The sequence below is a fragment of the Triturus cristatus genome, chromosome 9, assembly GCF_964204655.1.
Source record: "Triturus cristatus chromosome 9, aTriCri1.1, whole genome shotgun sequence".
Classification (NCBI taxonomy): domain Eukaryota; kingdom Metazoa; phylum Chordata; class Amphibia; order Caudata; family Salamandridae; genus Triturus; species Triturus cristatus.
Genome location: NC_140592.1, coordinates 132,859,880 through 132,875,888, shown reverse-complemented (window position 1 = coordinate 132,875,888; position 16,009 = coordinate 132,859,880). Strand labels below are relative to the sequence as shown.

Sequence of the window (16,009 nt, the reverse complement as noted above, 5' to 3'; positions counted from 1 at the left end):
CCTAACTTTAGGACTCCTAAATGCCTTCTGTGAATACCGAAAGTCTTAAAATTAGGATTTTTCTCAGTTTAGTAGTAGTATAGTTAGGACTCCTAACTTTAGGACTCCTAAATGCCTTCTGTGAATACCGAAAGTGTTAAAATAAGGATTTTTCTCAATTTAGTAGTCCTAAAGTTAGGACTCCCAACTTTAGGACTCCTAAATGCCTTCTGTGACTCCCGAAAGCCTTAAAATTAGGATTTTTCTCAGTTTAGTAGTAGTATAGTTAGGACTCCTAACTTTAGGACTCCTAAATGCCTTCTGTGAATACCGAAAGTCTTAAAATAAGGATTTTTCTCAATTTAGTAGTCCTAAAGTTAGGACTCCTAACTTTAGGACTCCTAAATGCCTTCTGTGACTCCCGAAAGCCTTAAAATTAGGATTTTTCTCAGTTTAGTAGTAGTATAGTTAGGACTCCTAACTTTAGGACTCCTAAATGCCTTCTGTGAATACCGAAAGTCTTAAAATAAGGATTTTTCTCAATTTAGTAGTCCTAAAGTTAGGACTCCTAACTTTAGGACTCCTAAATGCCTTCTGTGACTCCCGAAAGCCTTAAAATTTGTATTTTTCTCAGTTTAGTAGTAGTAAAGTTAGGAGTCCTAACTTTAGGACTCCTAAACTGAGAAAAATCCTAATTTTAAGACTTTCAGTATTCACAGAAGGCATTTAGGATTCCTAAAGTTAGGACTCCTAACTTCTGTGAGTTATTGATGGTTGATAAACATATACGTATATTTTGTTTTGATACAGATGTACATGTTTTGTGCTAGTTCTGAGAAAAAAAAGACACTTTCCTTAGAAAAGTCCTGATGAAGGTGGTGCAATATTTGATAGCACACCAAAACTCGTTGACGCCCTCGTTTTAAATTTGAGGAACTATTGAGTCTGGAATTTCCTTTGTGGCTATGACTCTACAAGAATAGATTGAATCAAATTAATGTTTTATGATGATTTTTTAAGATATCACGTGTTGTCTCTTGCATTTTTTATTGGGATTTATTATTCATTTATTTTATGAATTTGGTGTGTTTTTAATAATCTGTGTTACAAATGAATGTCTATATTAGTGAGAAATAAATACAATCTTTTTGATAACTTTATATGATCTATTGTAAGTCTATAATTGTGTTGGGTTTCTCTACTGTTGACGTATATATTTTTGTGAGAATGTTGAGCATTTGTGACATATGATTGTGGTTTACTTGTTAGTTTATTCCAAAGGAAAAAAAAATTCTATACTGTGCTGATTAAGCCCCTGCAGCTCGGGGGCCCCCACACACCGCGGGTACTCTGGGGGCCTGTGTTACGCCCCTGACCGGGTTGCAGTTCTGCATTCTGCAGCACACACAGAAAGAGGGAAAAGCATCTTAGGATTCTCTCAGCAGTCCCTTCCTGCACAAAACCAATCCTGTTTACAGCACAGGCACCCTTGTACCATGGTGCAAGGGTGCCTGTTTTGGTGCTAGGCTGCCAAAACAGCACCAGTGCAGGGGGAAAGGACAGGAATGTGCTGTATTGGATTAATATGGCCCATTCCTACCCTCTCCATGTGATGCAGTGCACTGCAGCAAGGTAACTTGCTGCACTGACCTGTGGCACAAATTTCGCAAATATGCCCTAAAATGTTCAGTGTTTTTCCAGCACATATTTCAAGGAAGATTTTACCTATCATAATTTAGGTGTTTAAACAGTGCACTATTGTCGTGATAATCATAGCCTTTATCTTGATTTGGACGAATAACACTGATTTGTAGTGCTTAGCATTGAGGATCACCTGCCCGGGTATTTTCTTTTTCAACCAGCTCATATCACACCCATTGCGCTGGTCAGTTAATTTTACAAATTCACAATGATTATTTCAGCAGACATTCGATGTGCTTATAACAAACCTTAACTTTATTTATTAGACATGTAACTACATTTTTGTGACTTTAGAATGACAATCTCACTACCTTTTAAATAGTTTTCTTTGCTTTCTTTACAGGCTAACACTTCCATGGCATTTCCTGAAAAAATAAATATTGCAGAACGAGAGGTCGCACAAAAACAGCAAGAATACATTTTTGGAGACTTCACTGAGAGGCTGTGGGCCTATCTTACTATCCAGCAGCTCCTGGAAAAAAAGTAAATTACCGTATAGCCAAATATTTCTTATAATTAGCTCTTTTTATTTTTTTAAACTGACATATATGAACATGGCCTCTATTTTTATCAAGAATACTCCAGAAAAACAAAGGGAAATGCATGTCCCTATTTAAGAAAAATAAACAGTGATTAACGATATCCTTGAGGAATATAGCACGTTACAACGTGTGATATTACCACGCAGTAGGTAACAACGTGGTCGTTACAATGACTGCATTGTTACCACGCGTGGCATTACATCGCAAGTCATTTCAATGACTTGCGCTGGGTGGCGCGCTGGACTTAGGAATAGTATAAATCACTATTTCTACTCCAGTTAGCGCAACAGCAGGGAAGGTGTTGGATTTAAAATCCAACACATTTCCTGGTGTTGCACGCCACCTAGCGCAAGTCATTGAAATGTCTTGCGATGTAATGCCACACTTGGTAACAGCGCAGTCGTTGTAACGACTGCGTTGTTACCTACCTGTATGGTATTGACAGCGTTGTAAATGCTGTTTCCCATCCTTGAGTTATGCACTTCTGTGGCACTGACATCTATGGAGGTGAATCTTGCTTATAGTAGAATACTATTACATGTTCTTTTGTTTTGTCTTCATAGTTTTCTTTAATCATTAATATAGGAACCTTGTATGAATTCTATTGCCCATGGAAACATATTCGGGTTTTCATTTCTCGATTGCTCCATGGGTTTCTGAGTGCTAGGACTCAATAGTACACTTATGCAATCAGAAAATATTAGTTTCTTTGCAGGCCATGTTGTAGACTGGTACCGGGTCGTTCTTGACTGTGCCTGACTCTAACATGGATGGCACAGTAGATAGCCTTTGCCACGATCTTCAAGCCCTACACGTCCACATCTCACCTTTTTGATAGAACTCCTTACCACTGCACTGCCAACTTCTCAATCGCATTATATCCATTAAAGAGGGTGCAAATTGAAACTCTCTCTGATTGCCTAACTATCAGAGATGTTAGCCTGAAAGGGACAGTAGACCACCATCCCTGTGAATGTATTCCAGAATTGATTTTTAAAGTAGCCCAAATTTCTTAAAGAAAACAAAAAAGATTTGGCAGTGGTTCCCAGGACTACTACCGACTCTCCCTGATGCTAACACCATGATTCATAAAGGGGAAGGAATCCAAGGGGGACCCTTTCAACTTTGCAAATAAGTTACCACCCCAACATAGAAATCAGAAATTTTACAACAGCTTGATACTAGAACTACGGTGACGACCCGTTGATATATTAGATACCAATTCAGAATTTAGAAGGGATGCCCACGGCACACCACTTCCAAATTGCGAATCGTTACCCTTTTCCAGGCTCTTGGATTTTGAGGAATGGAAGGTTTGTGACTGTTAAGACATTTGTACTTCTGACTCCAGATGCCTATTTAGACTACTGTGCGTGAGTCAAAAATTCCCTACACCTTGACACTTTTACTATGTGTAGGAAAGTGGGTTAATATTTAAAAGGGTGAAAGCCCCGCTCAAATAATGAACTCAATCTTTGTCAGGGTAAGCTAAAAAAAAGAAATATAACTGTGCTTAACCTTCTGTTAGCTTGGCACAAAAGCAGTCCGGCTTAACTTAGAGGTAATGTGTAAAGTAGTTATGCAGGACTCAAACAGTAATAAAGGGAAAACACAAAACAAGAAACAAGACACTTAAGAAACCCCCAGATCTCTTATATCCTCTGAAGAATTCTCCTCTTTCTTCACTGACAAAATCTTGGCCCTTGGAAACGAACTCAGCGCCATCACACACCCCCAACCCCCTCCTGACCCGTCTCCTCCCACATCGACACACACCCACAGGCTCCTCCCAAAAATCACGCTCACTGGTCTATCTTCAAAGACTATGATGAAGACTCCATCTCCAAAATCCTTTCTACCTTAAAACCGAACAACCATTTCAATGACCCGCTCCCTGCCAACTGCCTTGCGGTCGTCACCCAATCCATTATTCCCAGCTGGACTTCAATAATCAATGCCTCCCTTCAGCAGGGAACGATTCCAGATTCTCTTAAAGCCGGCCAAGTCCTCCCCATCCTGAAAAAGCCATCGCTGGACCCAGCCTCCCCAGACAACTTCAGACCCATCTCCAACATCCCCCTCCCCTCACCACATCAACAACTTCCACCTCCTCGATGACTTTCAATCGGATTTAGACCAGGGCACAGCATCGAAACCACCATGCTCCACATAGTCGATGATGCCCTCCAAGCCCTCGACCATGGCAAAACTTGTCTCCTAATCCTCCTGGACCTATCCTCGGCCTTCGACACAGTCAATCATGAAAAATTACTCGAACGCCTCAAACTCAGAATGGGATTAGATGGCACTGTTCTAGACTGGTTTAGGTCCTTCCTCCATAACCGGTCACAGAGATTCCTGATTAATGGCAACCTTTCATCATCATCGCCGGTCACAGTTGGAGTCCCTCAAGGATCAACCCTGTCCCCCACCCTCTTCAACCTCTACCTAGAACCGCTTACCGAAGTATTGCACGCAGCTAATATCTCCTATCATATGTACGCCGATGACACTCAGATCTACATCAAAACCTCTTCTCTCGAAGAGATTATCTCCCTGAACGAAGCCCTGAAACTCACCGTACAATGGCTCGCATCGAACCAACTCAAACTCAATGCAAAGAAAACAGAATTTCTCCTGATCTCCCCTCCCAATGCCAACTTAGAGATTCAATCATGGATCAAGGCTATTACAGCCTTAAATTGCCCACCGACCATTGTGAATTCGGCTAAATCCCTGGGAATTACCCTTGACACCAACCTTAACATGAGGGACCACATAAACTCTATGGCTAAAACAGCCAGATTCCATCTGAGCTACCTTAGGAAATTGAAACCCTTCCTTGATGCTCCCGACCTAAAAATGGCAGTTCAAGCACTCGTCATCTCTAGACTGGAATATGGCTGCTCAACCCTCTCGGGCTTACCAAAGATCTCCCTGGCACCTCTAAAAGCCTGCCTCAACGCGGCTGCCAGACTACTGACCGGCACAAGGAAATATGATCATATTTCCCCACACCTGAAAGCTCTCAACTGGCTTCCCTTGGAGGCAAGAATACAGCTCAAACTAGCATGCATCACGCACAAAGCTTTACACTCTGACTCCCCCGCATATCTGACACAGAAACTCGTGATCTCCAGAGGAAGCAGGAACTCCAGATCCGCCAGAGATTTCCTGCTCCAACCTGCACGTTTTCGGGAAAAAAAAAACGTACAATCGGGCCTTCTCAGGGGCTGCTCCATGAATATGGAACTCTCTCCCACCCCACATCAGAAGAATCCCCTCTCTGTCTCGCTTCAAAAAGGATGCCAAAATCTTCCTTATGTGCAAATTTCTCGTCTAACACTACCTCAACTACTTCTTTGTCATAACCTATGGCGGCCCACTACCTCCCTCCTAACTACCGGGTCTCCCGAAACTCCAGAATCTTGGGACCAGATCAGAATTATTGAAAATGTACTCTGTAAATATAGTTTCTCGCTCTGTGTAATTGGTTATGTAAACTGTAAATACATGCTTCGCTTTACCCTATATATTCCTGCACTATACTGCTACTTGAGCTGTAACTGGTCGACTCTAAATCTGTCTGTATATTGCTTTGCTCCCCTGTAAAGCGCTCTGATACCCTAACGGGTCAAGTTCGCGCTCTATAAAACACATAAATAAAATAAAATAAAATAAACAAGAAAAATGCCAAACTTACTTAGCAAAATTGAGTCAATTTAAATAAATAAAAATACACTATAAATAACACCCAGAAGCACAAACAAACACTGCAGGTTATCTGGTTGTTCTGGACTGGGTCAAAGTCGCAAGTTCAGGCTGACCATGATGAAGCATATATCAGATGAAGAGACCTGGTTTGTCCCACTTTAGAGTTTACCTTCTCAAGCCCAAGTCCATGCGAGGAGCTGCATGTAGAGTGTTGCTTTGGTGGGGTCGCAGAGAGATCAATGTCTGCATGTTATACATTTCCCACTAAAGAAAGTAGGACTGCTTATTAGGATAACAAAACTTCAGACTTTAGGGACTGAGTCCATCCATATCATCAAAAAATGTTGGCCCAATTTTTAGCTAGCTCAGAGTGCCTCGCCTAAACCCCTAACCTTCCTGGGGTGGCAGATGATTTTAAACAATCCAACCATGACAGTCTGATTTCTGTATATTGTTTCCTATCACTACCCCTACTCTGAGAGTATAGTGGGTGAACCCTCTGCTCAATCTCTTAGGTTAGCCTGAACTCCACCTAGATACCAGGGAATCAGATTGAATTGGAACTGGAAATCCTTCTCTGCAGGATGGAAGATCAGAGTCGGCAGAGCTGCATTTCAAACAAAGGATTCGTACCAGGACATTCAGGACTAGAGTGCTCCTCTGTCCTGTGAAAGGGCAGTTCATAGTTTAGATAATAAAAACCACGGTATTAGAGGTACAACTCTGATACAATGATATGACTAAATGTTAGAAGCTGTCTCCAAATGTGTAATGCAAGGGCTAGGATTACTTGTTCTGTGTTCCTAGCTTTGAGCGGAATGTACTGCTTACACAGCGAGGAAGACTTTCTAAAAACACATGTACAGCTTATTCTCAGAATAAAATTGTACAAGCAAAACATGTAAAAATAACATTAGTAAAACGTGTAAAATATAAAACTAAAATGAAGACCGAAAGTGGGTCCATGAAGGCCTCACGGCAGGCACAAGGAGAAGGTCGGGAGTCAAGGATGGTCGCTGTGATGGAGTGATGAGCCGGTCATCACTGTAGCTTCCAGCTGGTGGTCAAAACGTACTGTCACTGCTTATGTGGCCTGTCGTGGCCGACATAAACAGCACTGGTACCTGGAGGTTCGTTTTGGCAGGCATTCCAGGTGTTGTTTTTTTGCATGAAAAATCCGCTTCACCGTGGCAAGGAGCACAAAAACTCTGTATTTCACCTGGAGTTCAGGAGAAGTACACTATGGTACCATCCAAGGGTCCAGGAGTTGGTGGGGGGGGGGCCTTCGTGTGGATCTGTACTTACCCCAGCAGAGATTACCCCAGGCGGCAAGCATTTTCAGGTAGGTCCAGTTGGTGCTGATTAGGTGGGCATATGCAGGGAGCTTTTTGAAAGCTTGTTGTGTTTGTGTAGCTCAAACAGGAAGCCAGCCAACAGACCCTTGGCATCACTACCGGCTTTGCATGGAGAAATACCTGGCCTGCTCCCAAAATTGTTTTAGGCCAGTCCCCTGAGTTTGGCTCGAACTGTCATGGGAGACGAAAGCAAAGCCAGACCTGTTGTCAGGTTCCTTTGTCTGTACTGCAGGCAGGGTCCTTTGAAGTGTAATCAAGTACTGCTGCACCCCAGCCATTCTATCAGGAAGGCCACTCCCTTGATACGCAAGGCTCTTTTGTTCCCAAGTCTGTTAGGAATATATAAAGCACCTCAGGAGAGCCATTCACAGACATGTGAATGTGACCCTGGACACTGGCAGAAAGACACATTTGGTTTAGGCAGAATAACTCAAACTTACTAAAAGTGACATTTTCAATATGGTAACTTAAAATCTGACATTACCATTAAAGAGGATTTTAAATTGCAATTCAGGTGAGTGCAAGAAACATTCCTCTATCATCCCCAAACTGTAGTTACCATGTAATAAGTGTAATACAGTAAGCCAGTGTTATTCTACAGGAAATATAGCATTACAACAGTGATAAACAACTTTAGGAGTTTTTCACAGCCACAACATGTAAAACTTAAGTGCACAATTCCTACTTTTTAAATACCATTCACCTGCCCTTTGAGGCTTCAGGTCGTACCTTAGGGGGGAATTATAACTGCTAAAATGGAATGTGTAGGTCTGGAAAAATATGTATCAGGTCAAAAATGTGGTTTAAAACTGCACTACTGGCTCCAGTGTTTTACAGTGCTACTTTAGCCTTCTTGTAGCATCCAATGTAGAGTCCCTGGGTACAGGTCGTACCATGTACTAGGGACTTAAAAGTAAATTAAATGTGCCAATTGTGTGTGTGCAAATGTTACCATGTTTAAGGGAGAGAGCACACACCCTTTACCACAGGTTAACAAGGATAAAGTGCACAGGGCCATAATGCCAACAATAATTAGTTCAGCAAAAATCGACAAGTGAAGGCAAAAAGAAAATCTAGGCAAATACCAAACCAAGAATGACAGGTCTAACAAACATCATCATAGGGGAAAATGGACAGAACTGCCCGCCTTCATGAAAGTTCACATCTCTAAGGCAGAAAAACTACAGACTTTGATGTGGTCTGTTCAAGGGCGATGTTTCTTTGAAAAATCCATTTCCTGTAGAAAGTTAGACCATCACAACAGCTTGTTTGTTGATTGTCTCATCAGCATCAGACACCTGAGGGCTCTGTTGTCTCCCTGAACCAAAAAGTGAGTCCCAAACAGTATGGTTGGTCTCAAAATCTTCAGTACCAAAACCACTGCATCTGACTCCAATTTGATGTACTCTATCTTTGTACATGTGGAAGTAGCCTCCTGCTGATGAAGGCTACAGGTGGGTCCATCAAGTGCTGTCAGTTTCTTTGTTGCCATCAGTTCAGAAAAGGGGAAAGAACAACTATTGCCAATGGCCCATCTTGCTCTTTGGAAGATAGGGAGGTCAGGGAGGGGCTCGCTCTCCTCCTCCCCACCACCACCAGGAGCATGGTTATTTGGGACTCCTTGAATTGGACTTGAGGTGGCTCACATATAATAGTCTTATAGCATTGCTAGATGTTTTGATGCCAACCAGGTAGGTGACCTTCTCGGTCCACTCTCTGACCTCATGTGGTCCGGTCCACCGATTCCTAAAGGCTCAGTGCCTCACATGCTCCTTAACCCACACTTTGCGGACAGGTTGATACTCTACCAGAGAGACCTTCTGAAATACCAGTGCTTTATCACTTTCTGGCTCAGGTCCAGGTTCTCAGTGGGCTTTTTCCAGAGGCTCTTCATCTCAGACCAGGGGACCAACATGCAGTTCACTACATCCTGAGAAAGGTTTTTTGGCGTTCACTTCCACCCCTCCTTGAGAGGTCCATGCACAGGGTGGCTAAATAGAAGATGAAAGATACTAAATCCCACTCCTTTCTGAGGCACCTTTCTGTAGGCAAAGAGAAGGAACGGCAATGGAACTTTCCACAAACTTCGCATGGGGTCTGGTTGGCCCATAAACATGCCCTTCCACGTCTTGTTGATCCTCTTGACATGCCCAACAGTCTGGGGTTGTTATGGAGTGGTGAATGTGTATGTTGCCCCATACTCCTCCCACATAGACTTCAGACAAGAAGACATGAAGCTGATACCCCCGTCAGACACAACCTTCTTTGGAAAACCCACATTGGCAAATTTCCACATCAGTGCCCTGTCTATTGTGGATGCATTCACTGCCTTAGAGAAATAGACTCAGGTTACCATGTGTCACAATCCACCAAGACTGGGGTGAAACTGTTGCCTATGGCAATCTTGGGATCCAGAGTCCCAATAATGTCTATAACTGCTGTCTCAAAGATGTTTTTACCAATAGGAATGGAAGCATGGAGGCCTTGTGCTTTGCTCCAAACTTTCCACTGGCCTGGCAGGTCACACAGGATTTGCTGAATACACACAACTGCATTATCATCTTAGACCAATAGAAGAGGGTTACCAGTTGGTCAACAACTTTCACCTCCCCCAGATATCCTGCTGAGGTATATCATGAACCATCTCCAGTAAGAAGTAGTACTGGGTGACCACCTACACATGGGTTGCTCCAGGCTCAGGTATCTTAACCTCACTATACATTAGATCATTCTCCCAGTAGATAAGGTAATCTCCAGGGAAGTCACCAACTGCCTGTGCCTCGGCATGCCATCAGAGGATCTTGAGAGTAGGGCACTACCTCAGAGCTTTTCAGAACTTTCCAAGGGATGTCACCCCTTCAGTTTGCCACCCAGCCACCTCTGAAAGGTTCCCCCAGGGCAGCAATGTCTTCCTCTGTAGGTTCCAGGGTCTCACATGCAAGATCAGGCTAAACCAGGACAGTGGTACTTTCAGTGGCGTGTTTCCCCAGGCCTCATGCCCTTCATCCTCTTGGCAGGTACCTGGGCCATTTTTTCTGGCTTCGATTTCTTTTGATTCTCCTGACGGGCTGCCATGGACTGTGTGGTCAGGCACGCCCACTCAGGCAATCCCAAAATCTCCAAGTGAGAGATGAGCTCTACCTCTTTCAAGGTGGGGTGTTCTAGGTCATTATCTAACAGACAGTCAACAGGGATGGCCAGACTCACACCTACCTTTAAGGAACCTGAGACCCCTCCCCATTCAAAGAGATCTAGAGCTGCTGGATAGTCGCTTAACTGGTTGTCTGCTGTCACTACCTGGTGGGCTTCATCAAGGACTACCTCCTCCGAATACACTAGATGGCACCTGACAATTGTCATACAAGCTGCTGTGTCTATCAGAACTTCCACTGTCTGCCCCTTGATGATGAACCAGTTCTGTATATTGTTTTGTTTTGGCAGGCACAGGAGCCTTTGGCGCAATATTGTTGTCTCCCTTGGACACTATTGTATCCTCTTCACTATCTTCAGTAATAACTGTGGCAAGCTTCTCCCTGATCATCATATGCACCATTCCATGAGTCTGCCAATCAGTGTGGGGCTGCTTCTTGTGTTAGTAGAAGCGATCCCCTCTACTTTAAAGAGCCCATACTGGAAACACTCATGGCACTTGGGCTTAAAGAAGTTCGGAGGCTTCTTCCCACAAAAACACCCTTCTTTTGTTCAGGATTGGATTTGGAATCCTTCCTCTATGAACATATATGGGGTCCTATTGAGAACTCTTTAGGTTTTTCCTTGTCTTCATCTCCTTCTCATGGGGACCCTGTCTACCCTTTTGGTGATCCACCTCCCAGGTACCTACTTGCGGTCCTTGGTGGTGAGCCAAAGGTCTGACTCCTTTGCAAGCTTTGTGGGTACAGTACGCTTGGAATCTAGCAGGCACAGCTCTGAAAAACAATTACTGAGCATGTGCTGTTTCATAAAAAGATTGTGCAGCTCAATGTAATTACTCACTTTACTGCCATTTACCTAACCATCCAGTGCCATACAGGAATGGCCACAAAATCCATCCAAAACTGGTGAGACAGATTCTGACTGTCTCTGCACTTTAGCCTGCACTTTTCTGAAGTAAGACCATAGTTCTCTTACCTAGGGCCTTCAGAGAATGCCAACCTCAGTGGGCATATTTTTCCAGAAGCCGATTCCCGAGTCATCGTTAAGGACCCTATGCATCTCCAGAGCTACTTCATGGGATTCAAATTACTTGTCTATGTAATCCCTTAACACATATCTAGGCACAACGTCTTTCACTGTTTGCACCTTTTCACCTCTTCTAGGCATTTTGGTGTTGCTGCCCCTAACTACACTGACCTGAAAGTCCAGCTCCTTTTTTACTCATCTCATAAGCCAGTAGCATTTTCTTGTCCTCTTAGGCCCTGCCAACTGCTATCCTTTCAGCTTCAAAAGCCAGCTTCTTTTCTGCCAAGGCTCTCTCTGCCTCAACCTTTCCTTAAGTTGCCGCCAGTTTCAGCTTGCCCAGCTGCAGTTTCAATTCTCTTTCTCTAACCCCTTCCTCTAACTCTTCAGGGGACAGGTTGTGGGAGGACACCTTGCTTCCTATTCTGGATTCACTAAGGGGCTTCCCTCCTGCTTGCCCTCCTTTCTCCTTTGGGGCTGTGGCTAGGAGATTGTCTCCCTCCTCCTCCTTTGTGTTCTTCTTTCCCATATTATCCTCCTGCTCCCGTGATGAAGAATGGAGCTGGCGGGCCTCCTTCAAAGGTCTGAGGGCTATCTGAGGGCTATCTGGAGCTCTGTTTTCTTTGAACCTTTCACCATCAGCAGCCCTCTTTGTGTCAACTGTTTCAGCTTTACCAAAGTCTTCAATATTGCTCAGGACTGCCTCACTTTTTGCAAACAAGTATTACAGCCACACATGTATGAGGCCAAAATTGAGTTTAGTGAAAAAGAAAAAAACAGCCAATCAGGGAGACCTAAGTAAATTGATTCTGATGTCAGAGTAGTAGTGCACAATCAAAAGTACTGGATCCCTTACTGACCACCAATGCAAGAACCTGGATTATTTTCAAATAATAAACATAATCCTTGTCAGGGTAAATCACAAAAGTCACTAAATAAACCTGTGCTTAACCATCTGGTAGCTTGGGATGAAAGTAGACAGGCCTAACATAGAGGCACTGTGTAAGATATTTATGTAGTACTCAAACAGTAATAAAGGTAATGCACAACATTAGAAACATCCAGAACCAATTTAGAAAAATAGGGTTACATTCTAATAAATAAAATGATATTAAATGCAAAAAATCAAATCAGCAGCACCGCAGTTATGATTTTTCAGTTCCTAGGTAAAAATAGCACCCAGATGCACAAAGCACAACCTGCGGTGATCCGGTTGCGCTGGACGACATTCAAGTCACAAGTTTCGGCCGACGGTGATAGAATATGGGTCAGACACAGGTACCAGGTCGTCTTGTTGCAAAGTTCACCTTATCAGGACAACGCAAGGAGTTGCAGGTGCATTTTTGCATTGTTAGGGGCTGCAAGGAAATTATTGTCGGTGGGTGGAGCCAGTCATGTGTCAAGGACAGTCACTGTTGTGGCACGAGGAGCTGGAGGTCTGGTCATTGGAGGTCTGCGTTGGTGGTTGACGCGGACTGCGAAGAGCAGTCGTCACTGGAGATTCATGTTAGCGGGTGTTGTAGACAGTCATCGTTTTACACAAACAGTCTGCTATGTCGCAAGGAGCTTAAAACTTTTTCATTTTCACCTGGAGTTCAGGAGGCGTATACTTCTGTGCCAGTCAAAGGCCCAAGATGTAGGAGCACTTCTTGAGGATCAGGACTCACTCCAGAAAAGGCCAGCAGCAGGGCTCAGGAAGGTCCAGTTGGTTCTGATCAGCCAAGCAGTTGAGGAAAAACCTTTGGAAGCTTGTAGTGTCTCTGCAACTCAAACAGGAGGTCAGGTAACAGACCCTTGGAGTCACTTCCAGTGAGTCTTGGTTCAAGGAAAGCAGGTCCAATCTTCCTTCTTCTGACAGCTGGGCATTCCTTCTCACAAATCTTTCCCAGGTCCAGTAGTATTCTGAGAAGAGATTCTGAAGGTGCCACATTTAAACCTGGTGTCGGGCATTGTATGGAGGAAATTAGTGGCCTACTCTCAAAACCGGTTCAGGTCAGTTCTTCTCCTTCCCGAGTTTGGCTCTAGACTGTCCAAAGTGACAAAAGCAAGGGCAGGCCTGGTGTCAATTCCTTTCTGTGTGTTGCAGGCAGGGCCCTTTTAAGTGTAATCAGGGCAGGACCTGCTTGTCACCAGCCATCCTGTCAGGACAGCCCACTCCCTCTATACCCAGGGCCCTTTTTTCCCCCTGTCTGTAAGAAATACACAACACTGCTGAGGATAGCATTTCAAACTCATGTGACTTCTGGACACAGGCAGAACAGCACAATTGGTTTAGGCAGGAATATGACAACTTTCTAAAAATGGCAACATGAGAATAGTCAAATCCATCTTTACCATTAAAAATTATTTTAAATTACAATTCCCAATCTAAATTTATCACTTATTGAGTGTAATTAGGTAACTCAGTGTTAGTCTATGGGAAAATAGCCTTACAGCAGTGAAAAATAACTTTAGGAATTTTTCGCTGACAGGACATGTAAACCTTTATACACATGTCCTACATTTTGAATATCATGCACCCCTCCCTATGAGCCTTTATGGCCTACCTTAGGCTTGATGTACAAATAATGAAAAGGAAGGTGTAGGCCTGGCAAAATGTTTATTTTGCTAGGTCAAAATAGCAGACATGTTTTACAGAACTACTTTATTGGGTAGCAAAATGAGAGATGCACCCCACTTGTAGCTTTTTGTTTACAGGTATAGGGAGTACCATTTACTAGTAACTTATAGATAAATTAAATGTGCCAGTTGTGTGAATGCCAATTATACCTGGTTTCTTGAAGAGAGCACAAGCCTTTACCACTGGTTACCAGGAGCAACGTGCATAGAGTACTGGTGCCAATAAAAACAAGTTCAGCAAAAATGGGGAAGTTAAGGCACTGGGGGAATTACACGCCAAGTATGTAAAGTCTAACTCTCTGCAACCCTCCCAGAGCTTAAGTCTAAAACCATATACATTTCCATTTCTCCTAGATAGTACTAAAATATAATGCTCTCACGACTAATCTGTACTCATTTCCGACTCACCTCCATCCCAGCAAAACACAAGAAATGAAAAGGCTTATGATTAGGACATTTCTAAACATGAAGAAGGTCAATTCTTTACCATGCCTTTTCAGTAACCTCTGCACACCCAGTCACCCTCACTTCTGATACTAGGAACATACACACTCTACTACTGACTCTAGTGCACGGCTGCCACCAGAACAATCACACTAACAGAACACTGACATCTACATTGATGCCTAGCTCCCTTACCTAAAGCACATATATACAAGCATGTATAACCTTAAAACAATTTCAATAAGTTAAAAGCACAAACGGAGTCATGGAAAGATGGCGCTGAGAGGTGAAATTTGAAGTCAGCTCTCATGAAAGCCAATCTTAATCTAGCTAGCAATTTCAACATGTAATAGAGGCTAGCCAAAAGATTGAGCATGCATCATCTCTTGGAACTCCATAAAACAGGTATTAACTTTATCTGAAATATTTAAACCATGAGGCCATCTGGGAAAGTCAAATAATGCAAAACATAATTTATGATGTATAATAAAATTGCAAAAGAGCAATGCAGGCTTGATAATCTACTGATGAAAGAAACCAGCACATACATGGCAGATCATCAGTGAAACTGAGTTTTACAGCCTCTTATAAACATGGCAACGATGAGGGCTATTCTACTTTTACTGAAACAGCTTACTACCTTAATCTGGTAAGGTAGCTTGAATAAAGATGCAATCAAGTGTCTCTATCTAATTGTGAACGCTTTCTAAAGTAAACTTCAGACTCAAAGCTATTTAGGTTTACCTCAGATCTATACAGTAATGGACATCATGTAGAAGGCTTTGTATGTATGCTAGATAGCTAGACCTATGGTATATCCTAGGTAGTCATTTTTGATATCCCTATCTCTAGAGCAGATTGATTGTTTTGAGTGTTTTGTTGTTGATATATGCATTGCAACTCAAAGTTTCCCTTTGGTGGCAAAAAATAACACAAAGGCTCACTTTTTCTCATACCCATGACCTTTCTATAGACAAAAACGCTGTAGATAAATCCATCATTCATGTTTTTGGTCCCCTTTTGATTTTAAAGCTGGTAAATTCCATTTCTATTATCTTATATTTGAGTTTAATCATTCAAACCTGACACACTTGCCTTGATACATATATTCACACACCCAGGAAGCCCATTTGTTTCTCATTTTACTAATACCTTCAAAACAGTGCAATGTGGTAGAGGTACTTCCAATTTTGATGATCACAAATGTTACACGTAGAAACAACTGACTATTGTTCAAATATTCTAGTTTCTTTCCACTGTTACAAATATCTAACATTATGCACATTCCAGTTGTCAATCATTGCCAGTAGTAAACAAAAACCAGTACATTTAGTGTATCTCCCTAACTCAAAGATGCCACATCGATGTTCCCATGTCCCTCCCTCTTTTCTTTTGTACATTTTCTAATGAATTGCAAATTGCCATCAACTTCAAGTTGATGGCAATTCATGATTCCTTAATGCAAAGTCGTAATCTCAG

At 42.7% G+C, this 16,009-nt stretch overlaps 1 protein-coding gene across 2 annotated transcripts in view; it reads left to right on the top strand.

Annotated features, from left to right (window-relative positions):
* LOC146797515 (inter-alpha-trypsin inhibitor heavy chain H3-like) overlaps window positions 1-16,009 on the top strand; it is a 575,472-nt gene that overhangs the window by 354,643 nt on the left and 204,820 nt on the right. For both annotated transcript variants that reach the window (XM_085624529.1, XM_085624530.1), the window contains exon 13: window positions 2,024-2,163. In XM_085624529.1, coding sequence (XP_085480655.1) covers window positions 2,024-2,163 — 140 coding nt within the window. The remainder of the gene's footprint in view (window positions 1-2,023; window positions 2,164-16,009) is intronic.